The sequence below is a fragment of the Eulemur rufifrons genome, chromosome 1 (genome assembly GCF_041146395.1).
Source record: "Eulemur rufifrons isolate Redbay chromosome 1, OSU_ERuf_1, whole genome shotgun sequence".
NCBI lineage: Eukaryota > Metazoa > Chordata > Mammalia > Primates > Lemuridae > Eulemur > Eulemur rufifrons.
Window position 1 is genome coordinate 53283179 of NC_090983.1, and position 17435 is coordinate 53300613.

The 17435-nt window shown below is 37.9% G+C and overlaps 1 protein-coding gene across 1 annotated transcript in view; it reads left to right on the forward strand.

Annotated features, from left to right (window-relative positions):
- The window catches only part of SP3 (Sp3 transcription factor), a 56871-nt gene extending 54922 nt beyond the window's left edge, over positions 1 to 1949 (forward strand). Inside the window, exon 6 of the mRNA XM_069470790.1 lies at positions 551 to 1949. Within this exon, the coding sequence (XP_069326891.1) occupies positions 551 to 867 (317 nt within the window). The 3' untranslated portion in view covers positions 868 to 1949. The remainder of the gene's footprint in view (positions 1 to 550) is intronic.
- The last annotated feature ends 15486 nt before the right edge of the window (positions 1950 to 17435 follow it).

Here is a 17435-nt window from a genome sequence, read left to right on the forward strand (position 1 = left end):
GCATCAGGGTCTTCACAATTTTAACATCTTGATATATTAGGCTGGCTATTGATTGTTCCACCTGAAATCCATTCAGCTAGCTATTTTTATTCTTGGGATTACTCAGTCTTGATGAGTCTCAAGCTTGTGTCTTTAAGTACTCTGTTACTATTTGAATTCATATTTAAGAGTTGAAGGTTTAGTATCATGGGCATGACATGTTAATATTATAGTTTGAAAGGATGTACTTTTATTTAGACTTTAAAGAAGTGTGTTACATGTTACAGATGATCATTTTTTAGCTGGTGTCTTAATATGGGTGTTTCAAAACAAACTCTTAGCATAGTTGAAGATTGCTTTTCATCAGAAAGTAAAGATGACATTTATTTTGAGCAGAAATATTCTATAAGAAAAATCTTGCAGAGACAGCTCATAAAACTAATACTATTTTAATAGACCCCTACTACCCATCCCCAACTATCAGTGTTAGCATACTTTCTGTTTTGGAGAATATAATTGGTTTATTAAAGTTGAATTTTAAACACTAAGTAACTTAATTTTTTCTTAACAGGTGAGAAGAAATTTGTTTGTCCAGAATGTTCAAAACGCTTTATGAGAAGTGACCACCTTGCCAAACATATTAAAACACATCAGAATAAAAAAGGTATTCACTCTAGCAGTACAGTGCTGGCATCTGTGGAAGCTGCGCGAGATGATACTTTGATTACTGCAGGAGGAACAACACTTATCCTTGCAAATATTCAACAAGGTTCTGTTTCAGGGATAGGAACTGTTAATACTTCCGCCACCAGCAATCAAGATATCCTTACCAACACTGAAATACCTTTACAGCTTGTCACAGTTTCTGGAAATGAGACAATGGAGTAAATATTACACAAATACTTATTCATTGTGGTTATTTTTATACAGTAGTGAGAAGAATATTGTTCCTAAGTTCTTAGATATCTTTTTATTGATGTGCAAAAATTTTTGGATTGACAGTAACTTGGTTATACATGACACTGAAATGCCTTACTTTGTATGATATTCCATAGTATATTAAAAAATGGTAAAATTGCATGGGTTTTGTAGGTACTTTTGGAATCTAGAAGAAATGAAATTTTACCAAGTTATATAAAGAGAAAATTGAATTTAACAATGCGAATGGTAGTCTAACCAAATGCATCAATCCTGTGTGGTTTAGTGTATAAATGAGAACATGTTGGTATTTATCTATTGTAAGATAAAAAAGTTGGTGGGTGAAAGAAATCATGTTATGATAAAAAAATTTTGTAATTTTCTTGATGACTGGAATTTTTATTATGCATAACTGACAAATCAAGTTTCCAAGCAAATGTTACATAGTGTAGGCTTTACTTAGCTTATCAATTTGTCATTTTGAAGCTAATTATTTTAATTAGGTTAACTATGTACAATATTTTAAGCATTACTCTTGTAAGATTTTGAAAACTACATTTTAACATGGAACTCTAGGGATAGTCACCTTTTAAATCCTGTTGAAAAGCCATGTTTAAGATTTAATTTGCCAAAATAATGTCTTGTTAATATTCTTTCAATAACGAAGTTGGGCAATATAACCAATGTTTAAAAAAGTTTAAAATGTATAGGTTGAGGCATTTGGGTGGTAAGAAAATGTTATAGTGAATTATCCCTTTTCTTGAATATTGGAGGACCAAAAAAATGAGGTGTATTGCGTCTTAGCAGTGATTTTTATCCAATCTTGTTTCCAAAAACCATGTCTGCCAGGGCCTTAAAAGCCATCATGTAAATTTACCAGTAAAGTATAACATATGCAAACATAACAAAATCACTTCCATAGTGACGATACTCCAACCATATGAATATTAGTCATAGAAAACTAGAGATTTTATGATATTTTTTTAAGTCTTTTTTTTTTTTGTCTAGGTAGTCAGTCTGCACTTAAATATCAATCATTTTCCTTTTTTGCTTCTTACCTTAAAATTTATATGTATCCAGTACATTTAATTGAGAAACGTATGTTTTTTATTACGCTGTATTTTCTTTTTATTTTTTAATTATTGTTTATATTTTCAATTTAAAGAATGTACAAAATAAAGTTACATTGCTGGTCTTGTAAGAGCTATACAACTTTCCTAAATGTATACCTATAACTGCAGCAATTCACCTATTTCAAAAATTTGGAATTCTGTTCATTTATTATTCTTAAGACCACCTCAAATTTAAAGGCTACCTTATTGTACGTTTAAAGTGTATTATAACAGTGTGGTAGTTAATAAAACACTATTTTTTTTTCTTTTGAGTTTGTTGTATTCCTATGCATTTAAAATACTGCAATAGTCTGGGGTAAGAATTTGTGTTTTATTTTTCAACTTAGCATTTTATTTTCAGAATCTTGATTTCAGACACTGAAATGTAAACAGGTATATTTATTTTAAAAGAGATGTATAGAGGCACTGGCAGTTTACTAATTTTTTACCTAAGAATGAGCTTATAATTTTAATAATAAATATATTAAACATAATTTTTGAAAAAATCTTAGCGCACATCGATTCATATCAGTTTTATCAATGGCATTTTGCAAACCTTTGTTTTTGTTTGTTTCACCTTTGAAAGCAATGTAGAGTATTTTGATTTATCAAAGAAAGACCTGAATTTACATAAAGACTGTTGAAAATGATAACATAAGACAAATCTCAGTAACTATGACAGGAGTTACTCAAAAAAGTCATGTTTTGAGTTTGTGTGTCTAATCATGATAAAGGTGGGGTAGAAGGAAAGGAAAAAGAAGCAGAATATTAATAATATGATTATATTAGCTATTTCAAGGTAAAAATCAAATTCGTTTCCACATGCATACAGTGGGGGTAAAGATTTCCATTGTCTATTTTCCAGGCTTAATCTGACATTGTCAGTAGTATCTTTGAGTGCATTGGGTAAATCTAGACACAAGCATAAACATGGACATTTTTCTAAATGTGAAACTTAAGCTTGTGAGATATGAAGTATTACTTGGAATTACAGAAATGAATCAATGGAATTTACAATTATTTTGAAGTTACAAGGATTAGAATTTGCATCTTAACTACGTTAGGTAATTTTTAGAATTTTTTTATTCTGTAAGATTGTGTGAAGAGGATTAGGTGAGAAGATAGATCACTAAAATGCCCATTAAGTGAGGAGATTAAATTGTTTTAGAATGATAATAAAGATGTTTTTAAGTAATACTGAATTATTTTATTTTATTTTTATTTTGAAACAGAGTCTCACTCTGTTGCCCAGGCTAGAGTGCTGTGGCATCAGCCTAGCTCACAGCAACCTCAAACTCCTGGGCTCAGGCAATCCTACTGCCTCATCCTTCCGAGTAGCTGGGACTACAGGCATGTGCCACCATGCCCGGCTGATTTATTCTGTATATATCTATTTTAGTTGTCCAGCTAATTTCTATTTTTTTAGTAGAGATGGGGTCTCTCTTTCTTGCTCAGGCTGGTCTCGAACTCCTGAACTCAAACAAGCCACCCTGCCTCGGGCTCCCAGAGTGCTAGGATTACAGGCGTGAGCGACTGCGCCCAGCCAATAATACTGAATTTTTACAGTAAGTTTTTAGATCACTTTTGATACATGAACTTTCAAGCATATTTTATCAGTTCTTAGAGAATAAGTGCGGTGAAGAAAGTAGTCTTGAAAATTATTTAAGTAAGTTTTTAGCTTTTTTGAGTGCCCACTAGGAATATATTAGTGAACTTTAGATCTTTTACCTAACAAATCAAAGTATTTAACCTTACTGTAGGTGATTTTAAATATTTCTATTTTTATATTAAAAATGTTGAATATACTCTGGAAGCCCAATATTTGAAGATTTACTCTGAAGTTAATTTTTTCTAGTTATAAAATCTGTATTAGTATTATATATGTATGTAATATTAGTGTAAGTATATTCTTTATTAGGTGATTTGTCAACTGCTTTATTTTTGTAAAGGCTAGAGTTAGTGCATATTCAGTATATTTATATACAGATAATTCATATTGTAACATTCATCTAGTGGACTGGATTGTCTGTACTCTATACCTCAAAGAAAATATCGCATAAGAGCATCTCATTTTCTGTGGATTGAGACTTAGTGACTTGGAAAAGTGACTCAACCAAAAAGCACATAACCCTTTAAAGGAGCTACCCCTATTGAAAAAGTCAGGTGCCTGTAAATAGCTTTGGTCTTTCAAAATAGTGAAAACACTTAAAATACTTAAAAATATATGTAATATAAACTGAAGGCATGTCGAATATATTTCATAAAAAATAGTTCTTAACTAGTACTGTTCATTAGAAAATGCTGGGGAGCATTTTTAAAGGTCCATAGGCCTGGCCTCATCCCAGACCTGCTAAATCAAGATCTCTGAGGGTAGAGTATACATTTATTGTATTTTGAAACAGCTCCTCTCGTGGCTCTGATAAACACTCCTGTGTTAGAATTGCTTAAAATAGAGAAGCATCCTCTTAGGCTCTTAATTGTAGTTAAATCCTAGTACTGCCTGCTCGGTATCTCAGAGTTTTTGTCTTACTAAAAATTTTTATTCAGTATTGTTTGAAGTTTGGAGTTAAATGATTATGGAATAGCACTTGGTTTTAAAATATAAGTTGACATGTTAGTCATGCTACCTATTAGATAATTTGGTTTTCAGTTTTAATTATATGAAATTGATAAGAATTTAATGTTGATAAGTTTTTAATGTAAAGGAATCATTTGCTTCACTAGTATGTTTAAAACTTAACTGCCATGAATGAGTACTAAGCCTTCTGTTGTCTGACAAGGCACACAAAACAATTAGTTGATTGGTATCTTGGGGACAAAATTTGGTATTTTAATGAAGTCCCTTATTTAGTGTTGGAAACAAAAATATATTGATTGCCCCCTTGCCTTATTCAGACTGACTGGCTTATAATCAAATATAATGTGGCAAATATATACTAGTGGCAGATACAAAGTGCTGTAGAAACATAGAAGAGGGAGAATTCTGCATGGACAAGTCTGTGAAACTTGGCAGAGGGAATGGCGTTAGCAAAGGTATAGTATGGTATATTATGGGGAATAGGAAAGTTTGTGAGGGATGGGGTGGAAAAGTTTTCCAGGGAGATGTCAAATTGCAAGGGAGTTAGGAATTTAATTTTTAGCAGTGATTCCTAATCTTTTTGGGATCACAGGCCTTTTAAATCCCCAGAAAAATTAAATAATGAATAAAAGTCCAGGGTTTTCAAACACTATAGGAATCTGAGCTAAGCATTGAACCTTGGAAAACACACTTAGGGAAACTGGTGGAGGAAGAAGAGCTATCAAAGAGGTTAAGTTGGACGAAAAGCAAGAAAAGGTTTTGGGAATGCTACTGATCTCTGGAAGCAGTTGAAAAGAGTTTGGGTAAAAGTCACACTGGTCAACTGAGGCCACAGGAAAAGAGGCTATGGAGGCGGTAAGGATAGAATAGTCTAATTTGGTGGTGAAGAGAAGAAAGCTGGGCAGATGCTTGACCGAGTCAGGACTGAGGAAAAGATTTTCTGGCTGTGACACTTTATATTGGTGAATATTGAGAAACTAAGAGCATAAAAATTAAAATGTCTAAGCTGCCCAGAGATAACCATTGTTTGAATTATTTTCTTTTAAAATGCATAACAAAATTGGACTTCAGAGGATATACAAGTTTTGTTTTTTTCTGTGACCTTCATTTGATGTCACAAGGCTTCCTTTATGATCTATCTATGTATCTATCTGTATGTTTTTTTTGTTTTTTGGGACAGGGTCTTGTTATAGTCCCAGCTGGAGAGCAGTGGTGCAATCATAGCTCAGTGCAGACTTGAACTCCTGGTCTCAAGCGATCCTCCCACCTCGGCCTCCTGAGTAGCTGGGACTACAGGTGCATACCACCATGCCTAGCTAATTTTAAAAAAAAATTTTTTTTTTTTTTTTTTGTGGAAATGGGGTCTCTTTATGTTACCCGGGCTGGTCTTGAACTTCTGGCCTCAGGGGATCTTCCCACGTCAGCCTCACAAAGTGAGCCACTGTGGCTGGCCAATGTATCTTTTTAAAACAGGTTTTTAAAAGCTGCATCGTATACTGTCATGTAACATCATACCATTTCATTATTGTATATTTAAGATACAATTTTTGGTGTTAAGATGTGCTAAAAAGGAGGTCTGTTTCCTTCAGCCATTCTCTTCTCCCCCCACCTTTTAACTTTTCTAAATTCCTGCTAAGCTACATACTAGATGTGATATTGGATAGGTTTTCTTACCATCTTAAAACCTAATTTTCATCATCCATAAAAAGAGGATAACAATAGTATCTCAGGATTTTTGTGAAGGTTAAAGTGTAAGCATTTAGTATAGTGCCTGGCTTATTAGTAGGGACTCCGTAGGTGTCTCCCCTGTCCCCTGTTAACTGGAGTTTTTGTTTTTCTATAGTGAAGGGGCCAGTGTTTTGGCATTTTCAAAATTTGTTTGATTATGGTTCAGGCATTGATTTTCTCCTTCAAAATGAGGAGAAGCTTGTTTTTAATGCAAATATGTGAAAGAACATTTAGAATCTAAATTGAGAATAAAACAAAGATGAGAATTCAACCTCAGAAGAAAACGATGCAGAGAATGGCTGCCTTGATTCCTGATAACTCTGCAGTTTTTCTTCCAGTATTTCGTGCCTGTCTGTATTTCCTGCTCCTGGGCTTCCATAAGATAGCCTTAAAACCTTACAGAGAGACTCTCCAACTTAGTTTTTTCTTATGCAAATTTAGGAGGCTGTTACTTGCTACCAAATAATGTCAACTAACACTTCTGAGATATAGTTCACCCATGCATAAAACACAATAGTTTGAAATAGTTGGTGACTTGGTCCTGTAGAAAATACCAACAAAACGTCATGGTTAGTGCCAGATGAGTCAGGTTTAGAAGAGGGAGAATGTAGTATAGAGCTCGGGTGACTGAGAAGTGGTGGGCCTTCAATGAATGCCCAAGAAAGTGGATTAGGCTACAGTCTTAGGACACCTTCTTAACAGAGGGCTGTGTCTGTGTCTATGGTTGGTCTTAAGGAATATTGACTTCCTGCCAACGTTAGCCTTAATAGTTACATCTGACACCGCATAGTCTTCCCTGTATATTTTTACTATATATGTTAGGACTCAGAATAGGTTTGGGTCTCACTTTTAATTGTGCATACCCAGTGGCTCAGTCCTCCTTAAACCCTGATCCTTTAGAAATTCTTGATGTTAATTGCATTTTTTTTTTTTTCATTTTTACTCTTGGTAACATCCTGTAGCTTTTTCATCTTAGTTCATTTAGTAAAGTTGTAACCTTTTGTAGTGTAACATAGTGATTAAGTGCATAGGTAGTGGACTTAGACACACCGGAGCTTGCTTGTATCCTGGCTCTGTTGCTTACTAGCTATGTGACCTTGTGTTCTACTTTTCCACTCTGAGCCTCAGTTTTCTAATCTATAAAATGGGGATGATTATGAAGATACTGTAAACCACTTTCCACAGTGCCTGACACATTAATTATTAGTAAATATAAGCCTTGGAGAAATGAATATTCCTCCTACACTTGGACATAATTGTTATCAAATATTATAGAGTTAATTTGCTCCACCTAGTTGTCAGCAGACATTGATCAACAAAACTGCTAGTATTTGTATTGTGCCTTTTTCTTTTCTATTATGAAGCATTTCAAGCATATAGAAAAATATAGAAAACAGTGTAACAAATACTGGTGTATCCATTATGCAGCTTTTACATTTTATTTTTTACCCATATTTGCTTTTTTTCTTTCAAAAAGAAATGATTATAGCTGTAGTTGAAATCTGCAAATCCCTGTCTCATTTCCATTTTTCTCCCTTTACCCAGGTGGCTGTTGCTCTGAATTTGATGTTTATCAGAATGATACCATGAATGGTTTTATATGCTGCTTATATGTGTGCATATATAGGATTGTTCTCATGTTTTTGAAACTTTGTATAAATGGTATCATCCTGTAAATAACCTTCTGGGACTTATTCACCACTCACGTTTTTGAGATACGTCCATACTAACATGTTTCTCTAAATTATCTTAAATGCTGTAGTTCGTATCACAGTTTATCCATTTTCTTGTTGATGGGCATTTCAGTTATTTCCATTGTCTGACTATTATAAACAATGCTGCAATGAAATACCTGACATTTCCTTATGCACGTATATGAGCATTGCTTTGAGTTGTGTATAGAGGTTCCTGCATGTGATGGATTGATGGATGTGAAATGATAACTCATGATTTTAGTTCTCATTCTCCTGTATTATTCTGGTGAAGTTTAGCATATTTTCATAAGTTCTTAATCCATGTTTCCTCTGAAGAGAATTGCCTATTTGAATTTTTTGCTCACTTTTTGGAGTTATTTGTATTTTTACATTGATTTTTAAACATTACTAATAAATCCCAGGTACATATTTTAGGGACATACGCTGATAATATCTTTTTCCAGTCTGAGACTCATCTTTTAACTTTGTTTATGGTGTTTTGTATGTGTTATTTTTTTTTTCTTGTTTTATGTGTGTGTTTTGTAGAATTTTTATGGTATCTATGAGTTGCGGATTTTCTGTCTTTCTGAAAAAATTCTTTACCTGCTGTCATAAAAATATTTTCCTCTAAAAATTTTATAATTTTTGTCTTTTCCATTTAGCTTATTCACTTTGAAATTATTTTTATTTATGGTCTGAAGTCTAATATTTCCCATATGGATAATCAGTTGTGTCAGCACAGTTTGTTGAACGGCCCCTCCCATCCCCACTGATTGTAATGCCTCCCCTGTCATTGATTACGATTTCATTTGTGTGCGGGTCTATTCCTCGACTCCTTGCTGTCTCCCTGTGCTGAGACCAAACTCTCAATATCGTGGATTTAAAGAAGACTCCTCTGCCCGTGCTTCGTCTTTCAAAATGGTTTTGACTGTTCTTGAGCCCCGGCTCTTCCTGTGGATTTTAGGATTAAATTACTGAATTCCATTAAACAATCATGTTAAGAGTTTGTTGGAATTACACTGAATCTGTGGATTAATTTGGAGGAAGGATGTTACCTTCCTACCCATGGTCATTCTGTATCTCTACATCTATTCAAGGCTGCTTTAATGATTTTTTTTATAAATTATTTTCTCTTTATTACATTTCTTCCTATGTAGTTTATGTTTTTGTTATTGCCATGGAGAATAGACTTTTTAAAATTAAGTGTTTGAATTGATCAATGCTGGTGCTTTTTGTAAATTTTTTTTTTTTTTGGTCTGACAATCTTACATAATTCTCTTGCTACTTCTAATGGTTTGCCTATAGATTCTGTAAGATTTTTTATGGAGACAGTCATATTGTCCTCAAATAAGAAAATGTTTGCTTCTTCATTTCCAATTCCTATACCTCTACTTTTAAAATATCTTACGGTGTCATCAGCTTCATGTTAAGTGGGAGTGGTGGTGACAGACATCTCTGTCCTGTTTCTGACTACCACTTACTTTTCTTTCCTGCAAGAACCTTGTTTAATCCTTGTAACGTTATGAGATAGGTAGACTAGGCATTGTCTCCATCTCCAGTTCAGGCTTAGGTAAAGCATCAAAGTCACATAGATAGGAAACATCAGAGTGCAAACTCCAGATTTTCTATTTGAAATCCTGTGTGATTATCCCAAGTACAACAGCTGTCCTCACAGAACTTAGAGGATTGATGGCATTTGTTCCTTCCTTCGACAGACATTTGAGTGCATATTTTATACCCTACACTTGGGATAAAATGATGACCATTTCATAATGTCTGTCCTGAAAGTTATGTAGTTAGAGAGGCTGATGACATCCTGACTGCAATCACCTTTCTGACTTTCAAAAAATTCTAGCTGGTTTCTCTAGTTTCCTGTACTTTTTCCATTATGACAACATATTCCCTTTATTTCAAAGTTAGGGAAGAACTAGTTTTTTATTTATTTTTTCCTATACATGATCCTCTGAGAGCTGCAGCATAACTCTGCTAACTGTCCACAGATGTGCCACCTGGCTTGTCGTACCCCCAAGCATGGGAGAGGCTGAGTTAGGGCCTCCGTCTGCTTGGCATGGTTATGTGCATGAGGGCACCTAATAAACCTTTTAGGACATTCAAAGAAAGTACATAGGGCCTTACTTGTTCAGGCTCTAGTTTTAAGCTTGAGGCTTACTTGTTAGGCCAAATTCAGGGTAGGAAAAAATTAAGAAAAGTTGCTCATGGGATGTGTCTTTCTAGCCAAAGTCTCCTCAAATCTACTGTAATATTGGAGACGGTTGAGTCAACTCTGAAATAGAAACTAGAAACTACAAGGCAGCAACATATGCACCAAATTGACTTTCTAATCACAGTTGGTGAAGAGGGCACATGTGATACTCCACCCTGCAAATCATTATTTGACTGATGTCGCAAAGCAGGAGGGGCAGCAGGGGTGAGCACCCCCCAAACCAAGCAGCTTGTGTTACCTGGGCCCCTCTCTGCTTGGCTGGTTCCTTTTTCGACTGGCAAAGGATAAAGGGACTGTTTGGAGATATTTTCTTGTGCCCTAGAATTTAAACTTAGGACACAGGGGGCAGAGCCTCGCTGGAAAAGGGAACAGTTAGCTGTTGGTGTGGAGGAAGATGGCAGGGTAGGATGAATGGGGGTGTCCTGGGGTGAGGCTTAGGTCCTCTTTTAACAGTCTCATACCCATAATTCCAGTACTTTGGGAGGCTGAGGCAGGAGGATCACTTGAGCCCAGGGGTTTGAGGTTGCCGTAAGCTATGATGATGTCACTGCACCGTAGACTGGGGAACAGAGTAGATAGATAGATAGATAGTAAAATAACAAACTATGAAGGGGTCCATAGGCACAAGTGCCTAAAGCCCACGGGAGCCAGGAGGCAGCCCTGAGCTGGTGCACAGAGCGCAGAGGCGGGCGGGAGGGAACAGGAGCCATCTGAGGAGGGGCGAGGGCAGCTGGCCGCCACACAGCAAGTGAGGGACCGCTCGTCTGAGAAGAGGCTGGGGAAGTTGGCTGAGGCCCAGCCAGGCCCTGACAAAGACTCGGGATGCTACTCGAAGTGCCAGTAAAGAGTTTCAAGGATCGCTGGGTGTCATGACGTGCCTATAATCCCTGCTACCCTGGAAGCTGAGGTGGGAGGATAGCTTGAGCCCAGGAATTGGAGCCTGCAGTGAGCTCTGATGACACCCCTGCACTCCATCCTGGGTGACAAAGTGAGACTCTGTTTCTAAACAAACAGTTTTAGGGAGACTGATATTTTCAAAGATCACTCTGGGCTGGTGTCTGGCGTGGACTAGCAGGGGTCAAGAAGAATGCTGGTAGAGATGTAGAGAGATGCATGGCTTTGAGTCATGTGGACCGCCAACAGGATGGACCCGGGACGGGCAGGAGAACAGCGTCACTGTCAGCTTGCGCATTTCTGGCATGAGCACCCAGATGCATACGACGATGCTATTCACTGAGATAATACTGAAGGTCTAGGTCTAGGGGCAGACATTCAGAAACTGAGTTTTGAACACATAAAGTTTGAGGTACCCGTGAAACTTCTGATACAGGGGCCAAACAGGCAAAGCAGTATCTTGCCTGCAACTCAGCTGAGGAGTGGGGTGGAGATGGGAAATTTGGGAGCTGTCAAAGTCTAGAGTGAAAGGAAATTCCCAGAATGATCATCCAGTAAGGGTGCAGAGTGAGAAATCAGCTCAGGATCAAGCCTTGAGAAAACTCAGCACTGAAGTGTCAAGTACAAGAAGATAAGCTGGCAAAGGAGACAGAGCCAGGGAAAGAGGAAGGCGAAAGCCCCACCGGACCACAGGTAGCTCTCAAGGGAAGAGACTGTTTCGAGAAGGGGATAACAGCCAACTGATTCGAACACTCTGAGGTCAAGCAGGATGTGAGTGTTTAAATGGTACGTGGGTTAGTGACAAGGAAGTCATTGCTGACTTTTTCAAGAGCATCTTCAGTGGAGTGAGGGCAGGAACCAAATGGGAGTAAATTGAGAAGAGAGTGGGAGAAAAGGAAGTGGAAAGAGTGTGGGCAGCTCTTTCAAGAAGCTCATTGTGAAGGTGAGGAGTAGTGAGAAAAGCCAAACCCTGCTTCACTCACCGAAGCTGCCTGCCCACGGGGCAATAGGGAAACTAAGGCAGAAATACCTTTGCGGGAAGCAAAAGAGTTAGGAGCCTGGTGCTGCTAATTCTGAGAGATCAAAGATGAGCATGGCCTGGGTCCTTCTGCAGCTGGTTGCCTGAGGACTAGCAACTTTGACAGAAGCTACTCTGTGAGCCTACTGATTTTATGACTGTTCGCAAAGGGACAGTTTTCTCTGTCCTTGCAGAGCAAAACCAGAGAGGAATTTAAGTTTGCAGCTTGCACCCCAGCAGATCTCAAAGTTGTGCATGTGTGTGTAGGGGAAACCTCAAGAACAAAGGTGTGATCACACTGGGCTGGAGTCCAAAAAGCCAGCTTCAAATAATATTAACACTTTTTAACAGCAGCAAGAAGCTGCTTTGTGTGAACTCTTTTGGCGATTCTTTAAATACAGATTTTTGTTTGTTTGAGACAGGCTCTTGCTCTGTTGCCCATGTTAGTGCATGGCGTGATCATAGCTCACTGCAGCCTCCAACTCCTGGACTAGAGCGATCCTCCTGCCTCAGCCTCCCCAGTAGCTGGGACTACAGGTGTGTCCTAGCTAATTTTTCTAATTTTTGTAGAGATGGGGTCTTGCTTTTACTCAGACTTAAAAAATTATATTTTAGGGCTACATTAGTACAAAGATGAATAGAATCTAAGTTGGATTCATTTCTTTTTTTATTGAAATAAAATTCACATAACATAAAATTAACCATTACCGTTAAAAATGTTGTTAATTGACAAAAATTGTATATATTTAGGCTGTACTTGTTTTGAAATATGCATACATTGTGGAATGGCGAAATCAAGCCAATTAACATATGCATTACCTCACATACTTATTTTTTTTGTGGTGAAAACACTTATTATTTATTTTCTTAGCAATTTTCAAGTATGCAATACATTGTTTCTATCTGTAGTTACAACATTAGTTATATTAGTCTATTAGTTATATTAGTCTATTAGTTATAACATTAACCATTTTAAAGTATACAATTCAGAGGCATTTAATACATTCACGTTGTTTTGCAATCACTACCTCTATCTAGTTTCAAAACATTATCCCAAAAGAAAACCCTGTACCCATTAAGCAGACACTCCCCATAATCCCTTCCTCCCAGCCCCTGAGAACCACTGATCTGCTTTCTGTCTCTATGGATCTACCTATTCTGGATGTTTCATATACATGGAATCATACAGTATATTCTTTTGTGTGGGGCTTCTTTTCATGTTTTAAGTTTCATGAACAGTGCAATATGTATCAGTACTTTATTTTTATGGTTGAATACTATTCTATTGCATGCATATACCACATTTGGTTTATGCACACATCAGTTGATGGTCTTTTGTGTTGTTTCCACCTTTTTGGTATTGTGAATAGTGTTGCTATGAACATTCATATGCAAGTATTTGTTTGAATGCCTGTTTTCAATTCTTTTGGGTATATAACTAGGAATGGAATTGCTGGACTCATTACTCTCCTGATTTTAAAAGAAATTAAAAGCATTTTCTTGAGCCCCTAAATGTATCGTGAGCCTAGGCACTGTGCCTGCTGCACCTGATGGTTAAGTTGACCCTGTATTCTCCTCCTTCTGCCTGAATTGCTGCTATGGCGCCTTTGCTGCACTAGGAGAGGGGCAGTCCCAGGTACCAAGTGTCCATTGGGAAGACCTACTGCGCCTTGTAGAGCAGAAGGGGCCCACGGATAGGATAGAGAGTGGATCTGGAGCTAGTCTCAGTTCCTATCCCAGGAGAAACAAGAATTGATTGCAACAATTGCAGTAGTCAATCTGAGCTCAAAGCAAAGAACTATTCTGCACATCTGCATAATTAGCTCACTGTCTGACTCTCTTAGCTGGCATAGGAAGATACAGGGCCTATCCCATGTCTCCAGCTCTTGGCTAGCATATAGGCACGAGGGTCCTTTTTTTTTTTTTTGAGATGGGGTCTCACTATGTTGTCCAGGCTGCCCTTAAACTCCTGGGCTGAAGGGATCCTCCCACCTCAGCCTCCTACCTCATCCTCCCGAGTGGCTGGGTCTACAGGTGCGTGCCGCTGCACCTAGCTAGCCAGAGTCCTCTTGTTTCCCATATGCCTTCCGCCTCACCGCAGCTGCCTTCCCCTGGGGAGCCTGACCTTAGGAAAAGAAAAAGAACTGATCCCCCTCATCTTGAGTATGGCATTGGGGTGTTAAATAGTAAAATATAACCAAGTTATGTTGACCTAATTATTTTTTCAAGATCTTAGGATTATATTCTTGTGTTAACTAGAAAGTCTTAAGTAAATTTTGAACTTTATGAAGAAAGAAATTCCAAGTAGAATAAGATATACAAGAGGGTATGAGGATTTCCCTGGGACTCTGCGATAAATCTCCTTGAGTAGTTTGGCAGCAACCCAATGGTAGCTAAGAGGAAGAGGAGAGCCATGTTTTGTTTGAACACTACTCTTCCTCTTTATATGTTACCCCCAACGGTTTTTATTTTTTCTCCTGTTTCTTCTTTCTCTTGCATGTTAATTCAGCTAAACTAGTATAGGGTTTCATCAAAAGAGACGAAGCATCTAAATTTATAAACCTGATATTCTAGATTTATCTCTGTCTTTTTTATTATTTTCCTGCATCCCAGGTGGTTAAAAGGAAGGATCTGAACAGGTCGTGCTCTTTGCATTGGTTCTTCCCTAGGCTGACATTTGTAACAAGAGAAGATTATAGTCAGGAAAAGTTCCTAACCAATTTTTTCAGTCAAACCCACAATATTTTCCATTCTCCCTTTTAATTACATTTGCTCTGTGGTTTGGTTAAGTAGACCACATTGCTTGCTGCCTAAATTATTTTCCAACTACCAAATTATTATGTCCCTGAAAATGTCCCAAATCATCTCCTATGTGTTTTTAGGCAAACTGTCTTTCAGGACATGGAATTATGTTCTTTATCATGATGTATAATTATAGCATCAATGTCTATATACCTTTTGTTACAAATATATGCTAATTATTTTTTCCTGTTTCAAGATTATTAAAGCAGTTCTTTCTTAGGCATTAAAAGGTACTGTCAACAGAGTAAGTATTGAAAAGAAGATTGGGGGGAAATCCAAAGAAAGCAAAGTTTCATAGATTAACCTACAAACCTTACCCTTGCCATGATGTCTCTTAATGTTTTTGACAGTTTGTAATTGGAGAATTTACCTACCTTCCTTCGAATTATTTTGTGAAACCAAATGGGTTATTATGAAGCCTAGATACTCAATAATCTTATTTTATCTTGTTAAAATTACCTCTATTTGGAGATGTGCAAATGATATTTGTCATTACTTAGCAAATGTTTCACTGTGTTGGAAAATTGCCTCTTGACTTTTGTCATGAGCTCAAGATGATAATAAATACCGTGACAATAGAGAATGGCTAATGGGTCTGGGAAACCTGAGAGCAAAGGTCAAGACTATCAGAGTTTAAAAAAATAAGGAACATAAAAAGTAAAAAGGTTTTCTGAATCCAAGATACTGTGATTTTTTTCCAAGGCTTCATATTTTATGAGAGGAACTAGACATGAAAGGGTTTTCTTTTAGCCTGTTTGATAATTTTTCTTCCCTCTACTTTAGTTTCACGTTGGTTTTGCATTTTTCAGTATGATTTATAGGTCTGGTTTTAATTTAAAATTTTGAACATGGGACTTGGGCCCTTAACAGTCTTAATTCTCAATGATGGGATCTGCTTACCGAAATCATTCTATGTGGAGGCCCAGGAATGGGCAGGAAGTCATAAGAAGGCACATTGTGAAACTCAAAGATAAAATCCGGGCTATGAGTCCGGTAGCAGGAAGAGCTCTCGGTCTGCCCATCAATACTGGAAAGTGGGTGAAGAAGGCGAGTGTCTGTGAGCACCGTGTTCATGATATGCCTAATTAAGATAATAAAGCAGAGCCTAGCAAGGCTTTGCCAGAGTTAATTAGCTTTCCCCATTATCTGCTGTTTCATTACCTTCTAAAGTTTCTTACGGAAAGTCTCGCAAGAGGTGTTTTATGAGCAAGTTGTAACTGTTTTTATGGATTTTGGTGATTTAGACCAGATTCATGACCCACGAGCACATTTACCATTATGAAGAATATAGACTTTATTTTTTCCACATTTTATGCAATGAATATCAATTTTTTTCTCCTTTGGGTAGCACTTAAGTGATGTTTTCTATGCCAGGTGACGTGGCTCATGCTTGTAATCCTAGCACTCTAGGAGGCCGAGGTGGGAGGATGGCTTGAGCTCGGGAGTTCGAGACCAGCCTGAGTAAGAGCGAGACCCCGTCTCTACTGTCAGGTCAGGCCTCTTGGCGGACTGTTGTCCTGGTTCTACGGTTCCTTGCTTGGAAATTCACAAGCAGGGCTCGTGTGAGGGAGTGACCACGGACAGGAAGCAATTCCACACAAACAGCTTTTACTGCAGGAAAGAAGGGAGCTATACAAAGCGAGAGTATGTTCCAGAGAGGAACGGGTCAGTCTGCACGAGTGGAGAAAGACGTTGGGGACTCCCAGGTGGTTTCTTTTATTGGCCATGTGTGGGGGAGGGCTTAAGAAAGGCGTGGGATGTTACCAGATGATTGATATACGTGATTGACAGGTGTTCTTATAACAACGTTGCAGCTCCACAGGTGTGTGTGCCTCAAAACCCCAAGTTCCCGCTCTTAGCTGCGTTTTCCTGCAGTCCCTTCCCCGGCTTCTCTGCCCCTAGGAACTGCCCTGCTGGCCTGTATCTGCCACCTGCAGATTTGGTCCCTGCCTAATATCTACTAAAAATAGAAAAATTAGCCGGTGTCATGGCACACATAAAGAGTTATTTTGTGTGGTCCTTAACAACAGAAATGAAAATGACAGGAGATTTTGAGATATGTGAACTAACATTTGCCCCTCTTTGCACTCCCGGGAACTAGAGTTCCCTGTCGGTGTTAAGTGCTACAGGGCTGTGCACAGGATATTTCAGCAGGATAGAAGAGGAGGGGTCCTTTAAACCAGAGTTGGGCTCATGCGATGCTCCCTAGAGGAGTGACAAAAGCTGGGGAGGAAGAAGAGCTGGACAGATAAGAATGGCAAATTAGATGTGTCTACTCTGCTTAGCACCATTTCCTCAGGGCATAGCGGAGGTCCTGTTTAGGTATAGCAGGGCATCGGTAAGGACTCGTTGAATGACTGAAGAAAAGGCTACCAATGTGCTGTCCTTGCAGAGTAACATGTTTGCATCGGCCCCTTTGGCGACAGAATACCTTAACCCAATGCAAACATTTTGGGCAGCAGCAGCCTTTGAGGGGAAGAGCTTAAGG